General features: G+C 32.0%; 2 protein-coding genes across 5 annotated transcripts; both read left to right on the plus strand.

Moving 5' to 3' along the window:
- The first annotated feature begins 21 nt into the window (after nt 1–21).
- Nucleotides 22–11,237, plus strand: LOC143052529 (cys-loop ligand-gated ion channel-like). 4 transcript variants are annotated; one of them, XM_076225577.1, is made up of 9 exons: nt 22–119; nt 2,964–2,996; nt 4,142–4,264; nt 5,564–5,761; nt 6,905–7,165; nt 8,214–8,369; nt 9,800–9,976; nt 10,699–10,746; nt 11,127–11,237. In XM_076225577.1, the coding sequence occupies exons 1-9, from the start codon at nt 48–50 to the stop codon at nt 11,226–11,228; spliced, it is 1,170 nt and encodes a 389-aa protein (XP_076081692.1). In that variant the 5' UTR covers nt 22–47; the 3' UTR covers nt 11,229–11,237. The 4 variants fall into 4 exon arrangements, with proteins under 4 accessions (XP_076081692.1, XP_076081693.1, XP_076081694.1 ...); XM_076225578.1 differs by lacking the exon at nt 2,964–2,996; XM_076225579.1 differs by lacking the exons at nt 22–119; nt 2,964–2,996 and adding an exon at nt 1,477–1,618.
- A 6,200-nt stretch (nt 11,238–17,437) lies between these two features.
- Nucleotides 17,438–22,349, plus strand: LOC143051286 (migration and invasion enhancer 1-like). Its single transcript, XM_076224238.1, has 4 exons — nt 17,438–17,542; nt 19,287–19,384; nt 21,060–21,136; nt 21,970–22,349. Exons 2-4 carry the CDS (start codon nt 19,363–19,365, stop codon nt 22,051–22,053), a joined length of 183 nt encoding a protein of 60 aa, XP_076080353.1. The 5' UTR covers nt 17,438–17,542; nt 19,287–19,362; the 3' UTR covers nt 22,054–22,349.
- Nucleotides 22,350–24,124: the final 1,775 nt, after the last annotated feature.

Genomic DNA, 24,124 nt, shown 5'->3' on the forward strand with positions numbered 1-24,124 from the left:
CCAATTAAATACAATTTCAGTTTTAGTATTGTATAATATTATAAACAATGTCCAATTCTAATGCAGTAGTCCTTGTTAAAAATAGTATTCGAGATCGGACAATCTTACGAGCCTCAAATGTAAGTAAATATTCGGAAGTTAGAGATACATCAAGTTTGAAGTGGTCATAAACCAATTGTAATATGTTTGACATTTTGGTTCGATAAGGTTATAAAGGTTATCATTACATAATGATTTAATTTCGATACAATATGCATGCTCTCTCCTATATTGAATGACAATACATCATAAGACCGGAAAACTCGTGTACAACAAACCAGACCAGTAAAAACAACTTATCGCCCTTTCGTCCAATTTACTCTGTAAGTGTATTTTTTTTAATCCATTATTTTGTATATTGATCAGAATTTTGATATATGTATTATTTTTGTAAGTAAACATTTGTTAGTTAAATATAATATGACATTACATTTACTATACCCCCCTTTTTTATTCGTTTGTCACTAGTAGTAGTAAGGTAATCAAAGGGGATATATAAACAATTATATTCAGTTTGAAAAATAGAATAATTTACATCTATGCGCTTTATGAGAATAAAAAAATCAAAAAATTATATAACATACGATGAGCTACTTATAAATTTTAGGAACGAATACTACATGTACATGTAAAAATGTACCAGACTAGTATAAAGAACTTACCGCTTTTTCGTCCATTTTATTACATAGTGCATTTAATTAAGTTATTTTTAAACCATTATTGTGGGTTTGTGTATTGATCAGAATTGTGATATATGTCTATATTGTTTTCATTGTCCACTCTATATAGAAGACATTTAAAAATCAATTATGAAGGTTTAAATTTCTGTGAGGTTCCAAATGGGTTAGTTTTCTCATTTGAATTGATTTACATTTGTCATTTCTAGGCCTTTTATAGCTGACTATGCGATATGGGCTACGCCGTACGGTGACCTTTAGCTGTTTATTTTAGGTCTAATTGCCAATCATACTGCATCTTCCTATTTTTGTAGTTTACCAACTATTACAATAATTCATACAGATTATGTGTTTGCGCGAAAAGCTATTATACTGGATTATCAAATAGGCAGAATCAGTTGATTTTCTGTACCAGGGATATCTTCTTCACACTTTACCACGGGGATGTTTGAAGGGGAGGGGGAGGGGGAGGTTAATTAAACTGACTTATATAAACTTTGAAATCAAAATCAGTGAGGAATTCAGAGCAATTTCCCTTTCTTTCTATTAAATTTGGACAAATGTAGTCATGAATAAATAAATCATTTGAGTAGTTTTTAATTTACTGTGACAAAAAACAAAAACTTGATATCCGGATCCCACCAGTATAAAATTTTGTCAAATAATATTGATAGAACTATTATATTTCTTTTTACCAATGATTTAAATATACAATGCAAGTTTAAAAGTATTTGGTTATACATAATATATATTTTCTCAACTAAAATTACCAAGTGTAATTGAAAGATATCCCATCTTGGCATAGTTAAATACAAATGTATGTAATAGTTGACATTTAGAATGAATTGAACATGGCCGAAATAGTAAACGGGGAAAGTAAATCTACAAAACCAAAACCCAAGGTAAGTTACTGTGATAGAACAGTTTTATTGTTAAGAGTTTAAACTTTCTTACTAAGCAAATCAAAATGTAGAAACTTGTTTTTTAACACAGTTATTTATAATAACTTATAAAAACATCAACTGATCTGATATTATGTAAACTGGAATGATTTTGTGTGTGTATTTCGTAAGCCCGACTGCTTACAAACATTTGAGAGCGATTTAGTTGAAACGTACATGTAAACTAGTCACACATTGGGCTGTATATATAAAAAGAAGATGTATTATGTTTGCAATGAAACAACTTTCCACCAGAGACCAAATCACACAGAAATTAACAGCTATAGGTCTTCGTACGGTCTTCAACAATGAGCAAACCCCATACCGCATAGACTAATTGCGAAGTCATTTATGGAACATTAGACTGGCATATGTCATATATGTTAATATGCACTTTTTCTTTTTATAAAATATATCCTATGGAACCCTCGACAATCATTGTAAATACAGTTATAATAGTATCATTCGTATTATTGACACGAATTTATTTAAATTATTGCTCCTTGATCTTCGTTCTGAATACAAGCATGACTACAGAGTCTATCATATAACATTCCTTATAAATATAAACTATATACAAGACAAAGAAAAAACAACCGTTAATGTTTTGTATGTATAGTTGTTATGCTACACATGTGTGATATTGATATAATTAAACTTTATAATGGAAAAAAAGGTAGGCATATTTAAACTATGTATTTTATACTATTTTTTCTCAGAAGTAAAACCCTTCAGCAATTCAGTTGCCTGAATTGTTAAATATCTCAAGAGTGCCCAGAGTAAAACATTGGTACAACAAAAGTACAAGTCATGTAACATGTATAATGAAAAACGCGATGCTTCTCAAGCAAATTTAACCTCTTTCAACTGATACCGTTTCGTTGGTCTCGTGGGAACGTGAAAGCCTCGAGTGATGTGAGTCAGGGAGTTCTTGGGTTCGATCTACAGTCGAGGTCAAATCAAAGACTGGCAATTGGGTATTTGAAGGTTCTCCTTATGAGCAAGGACTAGTCAGCTCTGAGTTAGAATAATGTTTTTCGATAGGGTGACATGCCTTTCTGTGGTCCCGTGAAAAATCATATGCAAAATCCAGCTAAGCATGTCGGGATAGTACAAAGCAAGGTTTATTATCATATTACATTAATACGTTCTTGCTCTGAGTTAACATTTAGTTTTCCACTGGACGTTAAATTGTCATCTATCCATCTTTATCAGCTATATCTATTACATGTATATAGTGCAATAAATGAAATCGTGTAGCAACAAATAAGCCTATCGATATTAGCAAATTTCTCTTCTTATCTAGCTTCGATGTACCACAAATATGTCAGGCTCGAAGGTGAGTATACTGCTAAGTGTCCATCCTTCTAATTCCTTATAAACATAGTAATAGCGTTCAAGTACCTATGTATACAGTTACCCAATCCTCAACTTGTAACAAAATAATAATAAAAAATATGTCCATCCCTCGACGTATGTACATGTATATGTAAATGTGTCCTGTGCAAAATTGTAAATCTTCTAACATGATGTTAACAAATATAGTGTAAATTAATAAATAATTGTTTTATTTTTTAGGAATAATTATATAGAATATTTTTTAGTTTATACGTAATACTTTTTTTTTAATAATCGTGCAGGTGCACATAAATGGTTTACTGTTAGATATATAGATATATTGTCTATAAACTCTGTATGAAAGCTGAGTATTGCAATCTCTTTTGTAATCTAATATTTGAAAACCTACATTATTCCGCATTTTCTCTCTCGTTATAGCTTAGTTTAAAGCTTTGAGCCCCAGTCACATTGTCACGTTTCAAAAGCTACGTTTTACTCCGTTTTGAAAGCGTAGCGAAACGGAAATATACGTAACGGATCGTATCGAAACGAACTGATCCTTTGTTCAAAACGGGACCTGGCCCGTACGTTTTGAAAATTCAACAACAAACGTAGCGAAAATTGAAACGAAGAAGAAACCTAGTAAATTCGTATCAAAGCTTAGCGGAACGTAACAAAACGTGTTTACTACGTGGGTCTACACGTACTTATACCTAGCAAAACGTGACAAGAACGTGATAAGAACGTAGCACAATCATAGTAAAACCTGCAATGTAGCTTTCAAAATAACGGGACATTTTTATTTAAAAAGTAGTTGAAACGGAGCATCTTAAAACTGAATAAAACGTGACAGTGTGACTGGGGCTTATAATGTTCCTTCATCTCTACGTTTAAATAAACATTGTGTATAAACTCTACTAAAAACTTTTTATAAAAATATGATAAGTGTTTCTACAAAATGGATGCATCCTATTACTAGCATGTACAGATATTCAATGCATTTATCATTCCATGTGGCAATTATCAGTATTATTTATTTTGCTTATCTTCATTAAAACTTCACATTGAACAATTATTCATCATGTATGCTGCCCCCTGAAATTGTCAAATTAGTTAGATATTTATGAAGCTTTATTGTTTTTCCAGAAAAGCGTTTTCATAAAGGTAACTTTTCTCAAAATTAGTAACATTGAAACAGTCAAAGAGCAGTTCTCAGCAGACGTCTTTATCAAAGCAAGATGGCGGGAACCAAGCTTAGACCATAGCAAGGTATACGACAGCATTAATTAAAAACAACGTATTTTTTACATTCAATGTATGTCCTCTTTGTTAGTGAGATTTGCCTTATATAAGTTATATGATCCAGTATATTAGAGCACCTGTTGATTATTTGTTGTGTTGGGCTACTGTCAAGTGAACGTTTATTACGTATTACCATTTATTTTTATGTAATATGTGCCATTGTCCTTGGGACCAAAGCACATACCAATCCCACTAATGTTGTACATACCCAATAAAGTATCAGTGCTAGAAGTTGTTTGATGCAAATACATTGGTGTTGTAGGCCTAAAGAAAGATATATAAAATCAAGGATAGCTCGCCTATTACACAACTCTTATTTATAAGATAACGTTGTTCCTTGTGTTAGTTCTGTTCGTGTTTTTTTTTTTTTTTTTTTTTTTTTTCTTTTTCCGAAATAGTGTAGCATCAAGCATATGGCGTACTGTGCACAACACCCTTACCCAACATACGGATACTATCGATAGAAAATGTAAACTCTTAATATGAGAGATACAAGCATGACCAATTCAAAAACACCCCTCTGTTTTGCATATATGATATGAAAAAAATATTATCTTGTCCATTCTGCAAAAGACGTCCAAGGCATACAATACGAATATAAGTTTTACAAGATCCGTTCCGGCAATAATTTAATGCCAACAAACAAGTGAGATGTTGGCTTATGTCAGTCAGACAGCAACCCGACGAAATGAATAACATGACATCTTAGGGTCATCACATAAACTTAAACGCTAGTCGATGTTTTTTTTTTTATATTCACTTACATTGAAAAGATTTCACTCAACAAAAAAGCGGGGAAAAAAAAAAACAAAAAATGATGAATAAACTTTACCTGATGTTATTTATTAGTTTGTAATTTTGTTCTCGTTCAGCATATGTAGAACTTGGCACTGGACATTAGACAAATAACAATCGACAAATCAATCTTACTTTTTTTATAATTTCATAGTAAAAAGAAAAATGCAATAACTAGATATAGGAAGATGTGGTACGAGTGCCAATGAGACAACTCTCCATCCAAATAACATTTATAAAAGTAATCCATTATAGGTCAATGTACAGCCTTCAACACGGAGCCTTGGCTCACACCGAACAACAAGCAATAAAGGGCCCCAAAATTACTAGTGTAAAACCATGCAAACGGGAAAACCAACGGTCTAATCTATATAAAAAAAAACGAGAAACGAGAAACGCGTATAAATTTTAAAAACAAACGACAACTACTGTACATCAGATTCCTGACTTAGGACATATTCTGTTTTGTAGGGTTCAGATAATTTAAAGTTAGACAATTTATGGAACCCCAAGTTAGTAGTACAGAATGTTCTCGGTAGTCCTAAGCAGTCCTCATGGAAGGAACTTAACTTTGGTAAAGGAGGAGAGGCGTTTATTGTGGAGAAGAGAAGAATCAAAGGAACTTTCGCAGAAATGTTGGAACTAAGAATGTTTCCGTTTGATTTTCAAGTATGTACAGAGCACATGTAAGGGAACAACTATTTAACTTCAAAAGGGGTTGGGGGGGGGATATTTTTTCTTTTTTTTTCTTTTTACCTTTTTTTTTTTATTTCAAATAAAACAATTTGATTGATAGCGTTGAAAAACTAAATAAAAAATCTGACTCGGGCAAAAAAACATAACCTCCTCCTCCTTTGAAGTTGAATAGTTGCTACCTAATTTTTCGTATTGTTGGACCGTAAGAAGACACGAAAGCCAAACATGCATATGGCTTAAATAATGCTATTTCAAATTCCACACTCATAAGAATTTGAGACAGGTTAAAATCTGTAACTAAATTCTAAACCACGTGTGTACAAGTATAGTCGTAGGCTGATAACACGATTGATTTAAATGTATACATTGCAATAGTTAGATGCCTTGATGAACACAGATAAAACAAATAATATTCGCATTGTATGCTATTATTTGCGGACTTATTAACACCGTCTTGCTATGATCTTCTTTTGTCTTGTCAAATCTTTTGTTCAATAGATCACTATCACATACATATATCATTGTTTTATCTCAATATCGGATATATTGATTTCGTCTTAATGTAGTTCTGATATACCTCTGTAACAAAATAGAATGTGTATTTGATATACATGTAGATGAGACGTAAATTAATAACGGGGTAATCTTATGTTGTTTGTCTCGAGATCAAATTACTTTTGAATTAAGAGACCTTTTAACCTTTAAATTTAAGATAGACCGCTGATGTTAGTTTGCTGCATATAAAACAGACACAATTATAGATAGAATTTTAATTAAATGTTGTTCGCTCCTAACGGACTATAACGTTTAGCATTCATATGAATAACTTCAACTAAAGAATACGAAAATAATTTACAGGCTTAATTCCAGCCCCAGCCTCCCCCTTTCCCCATAAAAAAAAATACACTTGCCACACACACAATCGCACACACATCCATCGAATTATTTGGCTTAACAATGACAGTTAACACGCACAGATATAAAAATATTGTTTTCTCTTTTGAATTATTTCTATTTTGTGACTACAGTGTATACTCTAAGGACTTTCCTTGTTGTTAAAGGCCGTTTAGCGACCACTATTTCAAAACATAACCATGTTCTTGGTAAATATTTCAGGACATCAGTGTAGTACTAACATCAGAGCACCCTATCCAAGAGCTTGAAATTCTAGAAGACGAACAAGAACTTAGCTCGATGAATGTATCTTGTTTTGTGGATGTTCAAGAATGGGAACTTAAAGACTATGTAGTAACAGAAGCTAAACAGATGACAAAAGAATTCTCCGAAACTAAAAATATATCATTTCCGTTATTGACAGTGAAAACTTTAGCTGTCAGACAATTTGGATTCTTCGTGTGGAATATACTTATCATAATGGTAAGTAAACTAAGAGACCAAGATATCTTGGGACAATAATTGAAAAAAATCTTTCTGCTTGTATATGAATCAATTATTCATCTCCCCTCTCACTCATTGTTATAGGCCGTTTAGTGACTAGCAACTGTTAACATCTTCGTCCTTTTGCCTCCGTTATATATTTGTCTCATTGGTAATCGTTCTATGACTTCTTATTTATACTAATTATAATGGTACTAAGTAAATTAAGGAATACAGATATCTGGGTAAAATAGTTAAAAAAAATACTTTCTTCTTGTATATGAACCAAATAGTCCTCGCCCCTTTCAATTTCATTCTTCTATCTTTTCTTCCCGGTTCCTTTCTCTTAATTTCCTTGGTCTCATTGTACTATGTCTACCAAAAAGTTGTTACATTCTTTTTTTATCATGATGTTTTATTCGCTTGCTGAAGATATTACAACTTTTGTGAAAGACAGAGAGGTAATGGCGACTTTTTGTTCATCAATATCATTCAATGAGATTACAAAAAAACATTATGTTCTGATCAAACGTCTAGACATTTCTTGTATGAGTTCAATAGAGAGATAAATATCAAAAGATTTTAGAAATGTCTAAATTTATCCTGGAATTGTCCTTTACAAATTTCTGTGAAAAATACAAAATAAAAAGAAGGCACATAGTCAGTTGCGGGTTCAGAAGGGGTCGATGGGAGAGTAGCAAGCATAAAATTATATTCAAGACAATAAACATGGTCACAATCCTTGTGATACATTTATCGTTAAGGCTATTCACCCCGCCACCACCCTTTTCCCTCAAGTCCTGTATTCGTTAATATGATTGTTCTACAATCTTTCCAACAGCAATATATTATTTAAACAATTTTTATGACATTTGTTATATATGTATACATTTACTCAGTTGTAGTTTTACAATCGAGTACTACCTAGTATATACAAATGGTATTAGTATATGTCATACGTATTCTTCATTACTATAAGATGTATTCTTAACTGAAATTACATAAACTCTAAATCAAAATATCTCTGGATTTTTTTATTTTTTTACAGACCATCATCAGTTTGTTATCCTTTACAACATTTGCTGTTGACAACACTAAACCACAGAACAGATTACAGCTAGGGTTTACATTAACATTGACAGGCGTTACCTTCAGATTTGTCACCAATCAGAGTTTACCTAAGATATCCTATCTTACTAAATTGGTAAGTATTCCTTTTATACATGTAAAGGTTTTTAGACAATTGTATGGTTTAAGAACAACTGTACATGAACAATTAATGTTAAATGCTAAAACATACGAGAGAAGATATCAAATATGTAATTTATCTGAACTCATCATAGATATAAGCCAAAAATTGTGTTCGCCAGACGCTCGCTTTGATATTATGCGTATACTCATATGGTCCGACCATACGCGTATGGTCGGACCATATGAGTATATACTGGTTTGGTTATTATCGGGCCGGACCATATGAGTATTTGGACCATATAGGTATTTTGTTTTCAAATATGCATTAGAACCGTTTCAATGATACAATAAATTTTATAATTCAAAGGCTACATAAACAATTAATATTGATGCCATAGTTAGTTTTCATCGCTATTTGTATTCTTATATTTATGCGTAGGGTGAAATTTATTTCCACACGGTCGTAGTCGCCGTACATAACTTTTTCGCATTAGCTCGTCTTGGTAGTGCACGATCCTTGGTAGTTTCACTTTTTGCTTTCTAGTGAAAAGTCAACCTTCTCAGCAGCTTCCTGTAGTGATGACGAGGTCTTGATAATTCCATAACGGATTTTGAGAAATTTTGGGAAATGTTTTTTTTTATGCAAGATCGACATGTTGCCATTCAAGCATAATAACAAAATCAATAATAAGGTATAAAATGTGTAAAATCAGATGCGTGAAACTGTTTTTCTTTTTCTCTAGTTAATCTTTTTCTCATTATGATATAAAACAATGACCTTAATTGGTGTCGTCTTCTTACTGACTTGACAACTAGAAGGTTCATACCTTATGAGGAGTTAAGTATTAACTGTAAACTTATTAATTATCCCGACCATGTGAGTATATACCCTTACGATCATGACCATACGCGTATGGTCTAAATACTCATATGGTCCGGAACATCTACACAAGACTCGCCAGTGATGCTCAGATAAGATAAAAAAAAGTTAAACAGCCAAATAAAGTACGAAGTTAAAAAGAATCAAAGATCTAAACTTACAAAAGGTACGAGTTACAAGTACTTGTGGTGTCCAACGACGAACAACTTACACATACGCATACACATACATGTATATGTGTAATCTTGTACAAACATTGAACGAAAAACCGTCGAAGGCAAATGAGGAATTGTCTGAGCTTTTTATTCAGGTATAAACAATGGTTTGAAAATGTTTTAATAGTAAGTATAATTCATGTATCAGATCGCTTAATATTTTTCAACTGTTGCTGCACAATAGAGATTAGGAAACTATTCTAGTCTTTAAATGAAAAGAAAGTTCAAAGTCCGGAAAATCATTTCAAGATATATGAGTTAAGAACGTATAATTTTAGTATTTGCATAAATTTTATTGTTAGTCGTAATATGTGTACATATTATTCTGTGTTTAATTGTTTTTTTTAGGATGTGTACATATTATTTTGTATGATATTCAACTTTTGCATCAGTATATGGCACGCAGTTATAACCCGGTTTAAAGACAACTCGGACCAAGATTCAATGGACTTCTGGGCATTTATTATCTTTATAATTATATACAGCGTCTTCCAATTGATATATTTTATGATAGTCGTCGGGAGTGTAAGTATACATAAAGGCAATTGTAATACTGGTATACAACTGTACAATAGTCATAATTAGATTAAGCAAAAACAAATACGATTACTAACAAAAACCAAGGGAAAAACATCAACTATAAGAGGAACACAACAGAACAACAGAAACATTGAACTGCAACAAAAACAAACAGCAACATACAGTGGAGATCACTTCTAACCTCTCATTAGAACTGTCAGAATAATCTGTCATAGAACTGTTCTAACCTGTCCTAGAACAGTTCTAGCTAGAACAGTTCTACCTTAGAACTGTTCTAAGTAGAACTGCCAGAATCATTTCTAGGTAGACTTCATGAAGTCTTGGAGTGCTTTCAATTCCCGGTTAACCATATTATACAGTCATGAAGATGACGCTACAAAAATGGTTGTTCAGCGACAGTAGTAAGATATAAAAGACAAAACAAAAAACAAATGAATATATTCGTGTAGAATATTTAGAATGGATCAAAATAGAATAATCTTTTGCAAAGAATATATTCAATCGTGGAACTTATCTTCTTCATATTGCTGTGCATTCTGAAATCTAACTACTAGTGGTTCTAAGAAAAGCATCAATATTAAAAAATTAAAATTACACATTATGTTTTTTTGTTGTTTTTTTTTTTTGATTGTGTCTGCCTTCTATGACTGAAGTAGTACATGTAATGTCATATCTTCTTGTAAACTACTTTCTACATTTTTCCTCAGTATATCTGGAGAAGAAGAAAAGTACAACAACAGGAAAAAGAATACCAGGTACATGTAATTATGAGAGGCATTATACATCAAACATATTTGGCAACACCAACAGTAAATCGAATATAGAGAAAACTAAATTACTATAACAATATTTTTTCGAAACAAAGCCGTTAATTAAACTTTTTCAAGACCAAGTAAACCTGATTTGATTCTGATAAACTGAAATTAATGCCAATCGTAACATAAACAGCTTTACACGAACTCCGACTATCTTTAACTAATTTGACTGGCTGTCTATTGTTTTGAAGGCACATTTTCTATATAAACATATGATAGTTTGGTATGATACCAAATGAGACAACTTTCCACCAGATACCGAATGTCGCACAAGTTTATTTTAATTATTTATTGAAACTGCCCTGTTTTTTTGTTTTTAGGAGAAAGCAGTTAAGCTGATAGGAGAATCATGGAAAAGCAATAGAAAAATTACAAGTAGATCGAAAGTTAGAGATGGTCGAGCATCACTTTTCTTTGGATAAAACAATACCTGTAAAACACATGAAACAATACACCTTATCGCTATTTGTCCGCCATTGCTGGAAATCACACAGGTTCCCGTAAAATTTTGACGTCATGAAACAAAATATCTGACACCACAATGGAAAAGTGATTGTTGTTGACGTCAAAAGTTCGAGCGGCCGGGTCAGCCGGGATTAGCAATAAGGTGTATTGCACAAGTTCAAACATTTAGAAAAATCTTCAACTGTATTAAAGATTTCAAGTTTAAGAGACAGCAAATTTGCATGTTATTTGGAATATAAAATGACATATAAATCAAAATATTTTCAAAATTAAAAAAGACATTTTTTACGCACAACTTGTACTTACAAATGTTTTTAAATGCATCTAATCGGATACTCCAATTAAAAGAGAAAAAAAAGACCCAGACCTTTGATACAGAAAGAACAAATCATTGGAGTTTGTGTGTTATCAGATTTTTAGATTCAATATATACATCACATTGTAATTGACATTTCTTGTCCTTATTGCAACACTATGCGATTTTTTTTTATTCAACAAAAATGCGCTTTGTAAAATTTGCTTGATTTGTTTGAGTTTGTGATTTTGTCTTTTGATTTAAAACTTTCTGTTTCGAATCTTCCTTGAATTTCGGTTTTTTTATATAGATAGCAGTCCCGGCCTGTTTATATTGATATTATCGGCTGGGCAATACATGTACATGTGTCTTTATTTTTTGTATGTTTTGATTTAATCTTGCTCCATTAACATGTTTTGGAGTTTATTGTGACGTCCATTTTCACTGCATTTAAGAATTGAATGCTTCTTTTTGTAACTTTATTGGGGGGTAAAATCGTTGACCGAAGTACATTTAGTAGAGCTTCATTCTAAAAATGTGCACACGGTCAACGCTTTTACAACCCTCTGAAGTTACAAAAAGAAGCATGCAATACTTATAATTATATTTTTTTAGCTAGAATCATGAAAACACGATTTACATCAAGTTTTTATTTAATTTACCTGTGCACTTTATTATGGGACCTCGTGTCATCATGAATGAAAACTTTTATTGTGTATGCAACTGCTTAAGAAATGACACGTGATGTGCAGTTAGCCAATCAGAATAACGTATTATAATAAAACATACATCTAATGTAATTATTGATGTATATAAATATATATATGATATACGAGTCTTAATTGAAAATATGATTGCGTTGGATAAAAACCTTTTTTTATACGTGTGCATGTAAAACAAATTTCGTTGTAGAAGGGTCTAAATACAGCACAAACAACATTTTCCATAAGACCAAAAAAGTGAAAAAGTATATTTAAACAAAACGCATTTGGCTAACAGGTCGAACAACTGATGTTCTTAAACTCTGCTGACTGCCATTGGCGATTGCCAAATAAAATTGATCACGAGATGTAACAAAATGGATCTTAATATAAATTTAATACTTAACAGAAAGCGATAATCTTGTGGCCAAGATGTTATGCCACAAACACAAGGTGTCAATATTTTTTTTGTACACCAGATCTAGATTTCGACAATATATGTCTCTTCAGTGATGTTAGGGATCGAAACGGTATTTGGAAGGCCATATAATTTACCCTCAATTTCAGATAGACTCTTGAATTTTAAGAGCCAATGTAGGATGAACGGATCATATAAACCGGAGGGAAAATATGATACAAGCCCAAAACGAAAAAATAAACGAGTCTTAATTGAAAACTACGTTCAAACCTATGATTGCGTTAGATAAAAACCGCAATTTTTATACGTGTGCATGTAAAACAAATTTCGTTGTAGAAGGGTCTAAATCATGTAAATACAGCACAAACAATATTTCCAAAAGACCAAAAAGTGAAAAAGTATATTTAAACAAAACGCATTTGACTAACAGGTCGAACAACTGATGTTCTTAAACCCTACTGACTGCTATTGGCGATTGCCAAATAAAATTGATCACGAGATGTAACAAAATGGATCTTAATATAAATTTAATACTTAACAGAAAACGATAAACTTGTGGCCAAGATGTTTTGCCACAAACACAAGGTGTCAATATTTTTTTTGTACACCAGATCTAGATTTCGACAATATAATTATATGTCTCTTCAGTGATGTTAGGGATCGAAACGGTATTTGGAAGGCCCTATAATTTACCCTCAATTTCAGATAGACTCTTGAATTTTAAGAGTCAATGTAGGATGAACGGATCATATAAACCGGAGGGAAAATATGATACAAGCCCAAAACGAAAAAATAAACGAGTCTTAATTGAAAACTACGTTCAAACCTATGATTGCGTTAGATAAAAACCGCAATTTTTATACGTGTGCATGTAAAACAAATTTCGTTGTAGAAGGGTCTAAATCATGTAAATACAGCACAAACAATATTTCCAAAAGACCAAAAAGTGAAAAAGTATATTTAAACAAAACGCATTTGACTAACAGGTCGAACAACTGATGTTCTTAAACCCTACTGACTGCCATTGGCGATTGCCAAATAAAATTGATCACGAGATGTAACAAAATGGATCTTAATATAAATTTAATACTTAACAGAAAACGATAAACTTGTGGCCAAGATGTTTTGCCACAAACACAAGGTGTCAATATTTTTTTTGTACACCAGATCTAGATTTCGACAATATATGTCTCTTCAGTGATGTTAGGGATCGAAACGGTATTTGGAAGGCCCTATAATTTACCCTCAATTTCAGATAGACTCTTGAATTTTAAGGGTCAATTTAGGATGAACGGATCATATAAACCGGAGGGAAAATATGATACAAGCCCAAAACGAAAAAATAAACGAGTCTTAATTGAAAACTACGTTCAAACCTATGATTGCGTTGGATAAAAACCGCAATTTTTATACGTGAAACTGAAATAACAATCTTAACCGTCATACAAAATATTTGTCAGCGAGTTTAAAATGTAGGTTAGCGAAAGATAATTTTTTAAAGAACTGATTGAATAAAAATAGCTTCCTTGTCGATATATTTAAACGATTTATTTGAAATACTGTTGTATTTCCCGGAACCCTATACAATCGAATTAAATAAACACCTATAAATTATTTATTTACCATACTTATCTATACAATATTTGTCTTTTAAATTTAGGTAAAAATTGAAATCAGGTAAAAATAGTGGTTGTCAAACGAAATGCCTGTAGTTTTTAATCGACGGGTGCTACATTTAACACTACATGTTGGACATGTTTTTATGATAACATACACATGTTCATACTATTATGATTTTATTTAAAACGAATTTCTAATTATTGCGTTAAAAAAATAAGTTTCTCTCTCTGAAAATAAGAGATGTATAATTGCACCAAACCATTCATTTTATTCGTATTTATTTGTCTTGGCATTGTCAGTTCATTTTCGTAGGGAGGAATGATACCAAAGCGACATTCCTACTGGTAACCTAAACATTACCTGACCACGCCATAGATAAAAAATACAGTACACATGCCAATATAGAAAGCTAAGGACTGAGCAATTAGGTGATCGCAGGTGCCCCGGAAAGGTATGCAATTCATGCTTCATGTGTAGCGCCCATCGTATTTATCATGTAAGTACAAACCCGGTGGTAAGTTTAACTCGGTATGTACCATTCGACTTATTAGTTTTCAATATTTTCCGTTTGGTACCTTTTGCCTCTAGGCACGATATAATACATCGACAAGTTAGGTTATTTGAGCTTGCTAAGTTACTCCCCGAATGTATGAATTATATCACAATAAACGTCTTTTCATTTCAAGCGGATAACATTGCCACACATCTATCAAACAAGAGAAGGCGCAACAGTCTGAGAGAAAGAAATATTTTGATTTAGATACATGATAACACTTGATAGTTATAAAACGTACATAGACATTTTTAAGTCTATATCATTTATAAGTCTATTGAATAGCACAACAATCCAAGGACTCGGATGTTGAAGAATAAATCCATTCATCATTGTTCTTTGTAGTATTATTAACAACCCTTGTGAGTCTGTACATAGGAGCTCTATAATGTTCGTTCATCCAGCTATTTTTATAGACCATAAACTTTTTAACGGAAACCTGAACAGAACCAACGAAGACACTTTGAGAGGCAACAAATCCAGTCTCTGTAGAATCCACTCTAAAAAATCTGTTACCGAAGTTCCCAGCGTTACATATCTCTTCCGAATGAAAAATGCATTTACCTTCTAACTTATCTGGCGAAACAAGATGACATTGACGAATTAATTCCTTCTCTTCTTCACTGGTCAAAAGGTAATATTTTTTGTAATCTATAAGTCTTTGTATGTTGTAGTCACTAACTTCTAACTGCAAAGCTTTACACATACAATTTAAATAATACATTAACATTGCTGTATCCTTTTCTGAAACAGTAACTTTTACAGTTGTATCAGTTATTTTTACCTCCTGTCGATTATAGGCGACGGCCATATTTATGACATAAAGTCCTCAATCAAATGTCAATACATATATTAGTTTACAATAATTTCTTTTTTTGTGAAAAACCTTAAGTAATCCGTATATTAAAAGTTACACTGTTAATGAAATAAGAATCTGATAAATTGAGCTATTGACTATTAAATGAACAAGGAAGTGAACTATTCCAAGTAAATGATGAAAAAGGTTTGGCTTGGTTTCAACTTAGGTAACACTACTTCGTTGTCTTTTTCGTGCCAAGTGATTTGAGGTATTTTAGCGTAGTTTAAACAGAAATGGCTATCTACTGATTACAAGGTATAATAGACCTGTTTCATAATACACTGTCATGTATAATACACATCAAAGAGACGAAATCCAGGCATAACAGATCACTAGTATTTCAGACAAATTGGAAATAGCACCATACATGTTCATTGTAGATTAGGTTTCAGTTAGCCTGTCCAATCAAAGGAAAAGTTTTGACTTACAAAATACTTTCAAGAAAAGACATACAATAGAAATTTGAACGTACTTAAAACTGACACTTTTGTTCAAAATGCAGTTCTGATATATAAACAACAAAAAAGCAGATGACTTGTTGTTGAAACCTCAGCATCAATATTAACATAATTGAGAACTCCAAAAATGTAATGGGCTGGTTTCAAATTCTTTCAAGCTAAATACAAAAGAATTGTCTCTATTGATCAGTAACCCGACTTCAGCATCCACTAAAGACACAATGTATATATTAAATAATTTCCATACGCTATAATAATGAGTAAGTGTTTGCACTGCATGACTGATGCAGCCGTAGTCATCTTTTATACCAGTAATGGTGAAGTGTGTTTTTATTGTAGACTGGAATATTGCCAAGGGAATTTCTAGGGAAAATAAGGTTGTTGTTTGCAGTCAATGATCAAACTATAAAATAAAAGCGTCTATTTTTTCACTGATAGTATACATTAAACTGATATCTGCTATATGTGTAATTTTTACTTACTTTAGAAAACCTATCTTGTCATATCATCTTAGATGCATGCACGTAATGGGCTTGGAAAATGACAGATATATTGAAATTGCTTGAACATCTAAATATATATTACACAAAGGCCTATCTATAAATAACATGTATGTTTGTTCATATCTAGAAGTGCCCCAGCACCTGTTAAGATAATGTGTATTCTACTCTTAAGTACAGTCGTTGATATTAGACTCGGATAAGGTCGTTTTAAGTAATCAGTTACTGCGAGTTTTATTTGATATTGCATTATTCTGTTTAGGTTTACTGTATTTGTGTTTTTGTTGTATATACATTAGACAGGGTTAAAACAATAGTTACGGGCTTTGTTTTACTTTACGATCTATCTTCATGATCTTACACATTTGCCATTGAAGGAATTTGGGTTCATATTAAACTGTAATAATCTTTTGAATTGTATTCAAAACTTTTAGAGTTTTAGAATAGTATGTCTTATATTTTTGTTTTTCACTATTTACCATAATTGCAATTCAATTTTTTTGGTAGCTCACATTCTACAAACGTGTGCATATTTTCCTCATCATAATACATAAATGATCCAATTGTAATAACTACATTTTATTTTAAGCTGTAATTTAAAATTCGTAATATTTAACAAACCATTCAAATCAAAAGAATATAGTTCAAATGTCTGTCAAGGTAAGTTGTTTCCTTGATATGTTATTTAAATCGTTTGTAATGTGTGTAGTGTCAAATTTAAATGAAGATACTAATACATGTGTGTTCTGTTGATCAATAGTTACATAGCTACACGTAAACAATACCACATGTGGAGTCTCTTTAAACAAAAACAGGAGCTATCCGGAGACAATATATTATGGCCATCACAGTGACTATAGAATACCAGTGAGTTTATTATTTTAGCTTTATTTTTAAAAGCAAACATTAGACTTACTAGATCAATTTTTGTATGTGTATATGTTTGGTCAATTCATGACTGAATTCATCACTGAAACAAGGGAGATAAATCTAAAGGCTAACATGTAATATGCATATTGAATTGTCTTGAAAGATTTCATCTTCGCCAGCCAAGGGTTACGATCCACTTCCCGAGGATAGCTAGTGAAGATGGAAAGATTTATAATGTGACACCAACTTCAAAACATGCCATACTATTCCATTTATCGGCTTGGATTGGTACATGTGAGATTTTGCTTTTTCCGACGTAGTCGGTATAGTTTCGGTTTGTGCCCTTTGAACTTAAGGACGCTTAACTATTGCAACAGAATACGCATGCTCGAAAATCCTTTCTGTGATTGGACAAAAATGCTGTCATGGTGGGTGATTTGGTTGTGTTTGCAAAAACGTCTCGTTAATTATATCGTGATGGAAAGCAAGTGAAAAACTATAAATATTTGAACTAGATCTTACAAAGATTTATATTTTTATTAAAATAATTGTTTCTCCAATAGCTCTTTGCATCCGTGACAGCTGTTTATTCGGGACAATTATATAATTTTTAATGTAAACTTTGTTGTAAGAACGAACATGACTTTTGGAACGCACCTACGCATGTGAGATTTCCGCGGGTTTTGGTGAATGTAAACAGAAAGATACGAGGACCGAAAATACTGAACACAAACAGAGAAAACGTTATTTAAATGGTATCTTTGTGTTTCTGAAGGTTATCGAAATGATAGTTTTAAACATATACTCAAAATTAATTACGTCGGATATCTTTTTTAAAGATAGTTCTTGTTTCAATTCTGCTAAACACAAATTTTATCTCAGTAACTATTAGGTTGTTACATAAAGAAACAAGAAACTTTAGAACACGAATGTGAAGTATATTTAACCAGCATTCAGCATTGATTTTAACCTAGTAAACTCCTAAGCCTGAACTCATCCTTTTATATACATTGTGGTACATAAATCGGTTATTATTCATACACAATAAACCTTCTTTCAGTTTCCTATTTAAGTTTGCAGATCTATTGGTTAAATCATGTTCCCAAGGCTAGTCTGGAATAAAGGCGAAATGTATTTATTAATTTTACCTCTTTCTGCTTTAATTTGGATCTAAACAGTCACATTTATATAAATAACCTAATCCTAATAAATTGCAGTTTGTATTTGAAAGACCAAAATTATGGTAAGTACTTAGCCATGTTAGCCAAGTATTCTGAGTAACCAAGGACGCACATATACATGCGACACCATGTCTTTAAATGAAACTTGGAACTGAGTTTCATAAAACAAAAAACAGTGAGAAGTGAAGAATAAAACTATCCTTTAAATGATTTTTTCTTTACATTGCAGCGTGAGAATGAACATTTTCAGTCGACAAATGACCTGAAATTGTCTTTGGTTTATATTATTTGAGATTATTGCTTTTTTTTCAAATTTCCCATAACAGATTAATATTTATAACCTCTGCCTCGTCTTAACTTATCATAAGAATTCAAAGATAACAATACAATACAATACAATACAATATGCTTTATTTCAAAAACACTTCGCCACATTGACATGTGAAACAAGAGGTAAATTACAAAATAACAAATGTACTGTTTTGCTTTATTTGTATCAGGACAGTCAAGAACAACGCTGATTTATATTTGTTATTTGTGATTCCTCTTATTTTATATAGGTATGGGTGATGTTCAGGTGGACGATTTGAGAGGTTGAAGGAGGAGATTCTTGTCGTGTACCCGGACGCAGTCGTTATGAGCACCATGGGACCAGAATGTAAAACAATTATTATATATTATGGCATGCATCCGTAAATAAAAAAAATCCTTTTTATTGGTTGAACAATCTAATTTAAAAATTTGTCACGGAAATGAAGATTAATAAAATTTCCTAATTGCTTTAACAACCCCAAGAACCTGAATAAACTAAACGTTATTGCCATATTCCTAAAAGTGTCATATTTGCTCCTCGATGAAGAGAGAAGCATACCGTGTCAATTGTTGGATCTTAAATAAAGAAACACATTAAAACGGCGCTGCTTAATCAAAAGAAAAAAACAAAATCCTATTTTTTGTTCCTTGATATGGTGTTCACAGTCTTTAATGTTTAAGTGATCGAAGAAATAATGATGAACACAGTAATATATTCGATTTTTTTTTTTACTTTATACTACAATATCAGTGCTATGACGTTTTCTAACTTCTAATTTGAATTGTTTAACACTTGTCATTTCTTGACCTTTTATAGCTTTCAATGCGGAATGGGTTTTGCTCATTGATGAAGGCCGTACGGTGATAATTAATGGTTACTTTTGTGCATGTCATTTGGTTTATCCTAGAGATTGTCTCATTTAATTTGGCAATATTACCACATCTGCTTGCTTTTATATACACAGTAGTATACTCTTCTGTTCCTGAATGGGCGTTAATCAATCCATAATCAATTTACCAATAAGTTTATGAGTTGGTTTTTTTTTTTTTTTTTTTTTTTTTAGTTTTCTGACTTTGATTTATCTGACACCTGGTTTAAGTATTGGATGCATGATTTTGTTTTTTTAATTTGTTACTGGCTTTGAACAAGCTGTCAGTAACTCTGTGAACTCTCAAATATGTTACAGTACTTAGCTATGATTTGTTGTCGGGATACATAAATACCCTGTCACATCCACTCTGTGTTTTTGTAATATGTATTTCTGTTTTGTATCAATATAATGAGATAAACTCTTTTCAGTGAATTTTTTAGTTAGTTCTTATGTTGAACTGTTACCCTTCTGTTCCTGGTTGGCGAAGAGTTACCGCGCCCCCCTTCTAACTAGTTTAGCCCCGCCAAATTCTGTATGTACCTTTATTCCAGCGGTTGCTATTTGTTGCTGTATATGTTATTTGTTTTTCGGTCATTATTTTGTTCTGAAATTATACCGTTATTTTTCGTGTTTGAATTGTTTTACACTCGTCATTTAGAGGCCTTTTCTAGCTGACTAATAGTCTATGCGGTTTGAGTTTTACGCATTGTTTGAAGGCCGTATGGTGACCTTTACTTGTTAACTGATGTGTCATGTCATGTCTCGCGTTGAGATTTGCTCGTTGACGCACATCTACTTTGTTTGTAATGACCCAGTTACATGTTTAAATACATGTAGATCTCAATGTACATTTACGATACACAGACATAGAAAAACCTCTTATTCAAAATTGGCGATCAATAGATCAGTTATTGTGAAAGGTCTATATCGCCTCGCAAGCTTGACATTGTACCTAATCTGGACGAATTGTAAAATGGTTATTTAACTTTCATAAACTACGCATTATATAATTTTCACAAAAAACGAATACAAGTTACTATAAATGGTCTTAGATCGAAGGACAAGCTTGCTTGTTTCTTTAATATATTATTACTAATTGTCCTGAAAATTGTTTATCATACACATGTAAGATGGGCTTTTTTATTGTAGCTTCATATGAAATTACAGTAGACGGTCATTTCGTTTTCTCAAAACTCAAACTCGGGGGTTATCCATATAATGATGACGTAAGTACCTTGTATGATATTGTCACGAAGTGTAAGTTACCTCATAATATAAGTTCCGAATGGAAAACGTATTCTTGCATATCCACTGGAATAAATACTACAGTACATGTATTTTTCTATCGAAATAGATGGTATAGAATATTTGTTCCAGCAGGAACAGATATTATGATAGTTATCAAAAGTACCAGGATTATAATTTAGTACGCCAGACGCGCGTTTCGTCTACATAAGACTCATCAGTGACGCTCATATCAAATATTTATAAAGCAAAACAAGTACAAAGTTGAAGAGCATTGCGGACCCTTGTTTATAAGAAAGTTTCCTGGGAAACGTCAGTTAGGTAGAACAAGTATACAATGTAGCGCAAGGACGACGTTTCAACTGTTTTAGAGTTTGGTATGCTATATTCTGACACAATATTATTTTCAGCCATGCATGGCATAACACGAATAAAACAACAGTATACAAATCATATTATAGAAAATCTAAGACCTAGCAACACGAACCCAAGCAAAAACCGGGGTAGTACGATAAACCAATGATAGGTCGAGGAACGTTTAAACAATTTTTTTAATCTTTTTTTTTTATTTGACGATAATTTAAACATTTCCTGAAATTCCATTGTTTTGCCATGAAAAGCCAGAATGTCTCTTATTCTTTTCGTGTACTTAATTATAGCGTACATGATAATATTAAATTAATAGTTTATCGAAAGTACTCCATTCTTGATAAAAAAAAAAACTTCACATTGTTTTTATTGTATTATATTTTTAGTGGTAACTGATTATGTATTTTGAAATATAACAACATATTTCAAGGTTGATTCATTACAGATAATGCAATGTGTACGGATAGTTCACACTGGTGGTACGCCGGAAGTTGTAAAGCGAGCTAAAAAGCCTACCTTTCTAAAATAGAGAGGAAAAGAACTGTTGCGATAAGGAGATCAGATTAATCATTAATTCAGCATATAGTTCAATTTAAATCTCAGAAGTGCACAAACAATAGTAAAATTTAAGAAGCTCTCTGATGTATCGATAACGTTCAAGGACATCAACTCTGTAATTGTTTACAATCAGAAGACATGTATGTTCTTAAAAAATGACATCTAAACATAAAAATCTGAATCATAAGATGAGTTTAGATTGATGAATTATAAGAATGATCTGTCTTCTAAATATAGCTCGTTTATAATAAAATTATTTCAAAGTTCTATCTTTTTCCATTTATAGATACCATTTTCAAATAACTAGTTACCAAAGACAAACAAGAAGCCATTTTAATTGGTGTGGGGGTCTTCCGTCATCTTGGATGCATAATGACAGAACAAAATTCGTTTAGATTTTTTTTTATACAATATGCAATTCTTTAGGTAGGATTGTAATTTATTGGCCAGACATTTATTTAAAGTGGTACCTAACACCTTGTCAGACTAAAATCAATTTGGCTCGTTTAATTTTCATTAAATTTTGACAAAATATTTACTTTCAATTGACCCTTTGACAAAAAAATGAAAATTTCAAAATAACTTTAACCTAACACTTTTTCATTGGATATTTTGCAGTTTGACAAACACTAATTTTGATCATCGAGAAGCTTAATATTTCCTTAACAAGACAACGTCATTAAAACGTTTAACTGATTTTACAGAGTTGCATGTATCTCTCTGTAGTGTTAGGTACCATATTAAATGCAGAAATTGTATGATTTAAATTCGTTATTGGTGAACTTTAAGGTGATTTTGAAAAATAAAACAGCATATTTTCTGATAGATTGGGGCCTTGGTAACCGAGTGATCTTGGCAGCGCGTCTTCACCGTCCAGTAGCATATCTGCACAGGTTGAGAGTTCTTACCAAGCTTATAATGTGCGTTAGACTTCAATCTGATAATTGAATAGAACTGCAAATTTCCTGTAGAAGATTTCTCCGGCTACCTCTAACAATAAATGATTGCCATGATAAAGACAAGAGTTAAATAAGTGGCATCAACAAGCACGTTTAATAAATCAATTGATGTATTGATACAATTATTGTGTTTAGTGGTAGGTGAATAAATGGTCAATTCTAGCCCTGTTTTGACTGAACATCATTCTTATGTATGTTACAATGTGTTGTTAGAAGTGTGTTAAAATTGGCATTTAAGTTATACATTTTGATCTGAAGATCAGGTTGTTTAGAATTGCAAATGTTATCGGATTTGCTTTTATTCAGACTCATTTCTGTCAGACATTGACAAAAGGACACATATTTCTAAAAATGTTATCCTGGTCGTCAACGAAACAATTATATAAACATGATAAACGTAAAAGATATTAGAAAATTTTATGATTGCCGCAGTTCAAATGTCTCTTGATACATGTATGACATGTTTGTGTATATTCATTGAATGACATTGGCAGGTAAGAAAATATACAAACAGCAAACTAGTCAATCATACGTTTGTGTTTCAGTTGTCCTATTGGTAAAAAGTTGTGTTACGTTAAGGACATAAAGTATACATAGAAAGACCTAGATTTTATTCAGAAATGTACATTTAAATTTTCTTTATTGTAGCATAGCAAGAAAACAAGTATAACAAAATTCTTTTGCTAATTGTCGAAGACCGTATATTGACCTGTTCTTGCTTAAATCCGGCTTATTCGAATATGAATAGTACTTTGTTTCATTCGCACTCATACAAAACCACCGTATGATAGAAGGGCATTGTACAGCACAGTCTATATGGTGTACCTTTATTGAATTCACATAAGTGGCCAATATATATAAAACAGGTATATATACAGAACCACAAGTTTAACTTTTCTAAAAATATACGAAGTGCTTAATTACGCCAATATGAAACAATAAGTGTTGGTTTGTTCTTAAATACCAATTTCGTTAAATTGATTCCTTGACTTCCGTATTTCATCCTTTCTTCAATTTGGTACATTACCCAATTATATATCTCATTCTAGTATATTGCACTTTAGCCACATCATAAGCAACTAA

Source organism: Mytilus galloprovincialis, chromosome 11 (assembly GCF_965363235.1).
Source record: "Mytilus galloprovincialis chromosome 11, xbMytGall1.hap1.1, whole genome shotgun sequence".
NCBI lineage: Eukaryota > Metazoa > Mollusca > Bivalvia > Mytilida > Mytilidae > Mytilus > Mytilus galloprovincialis.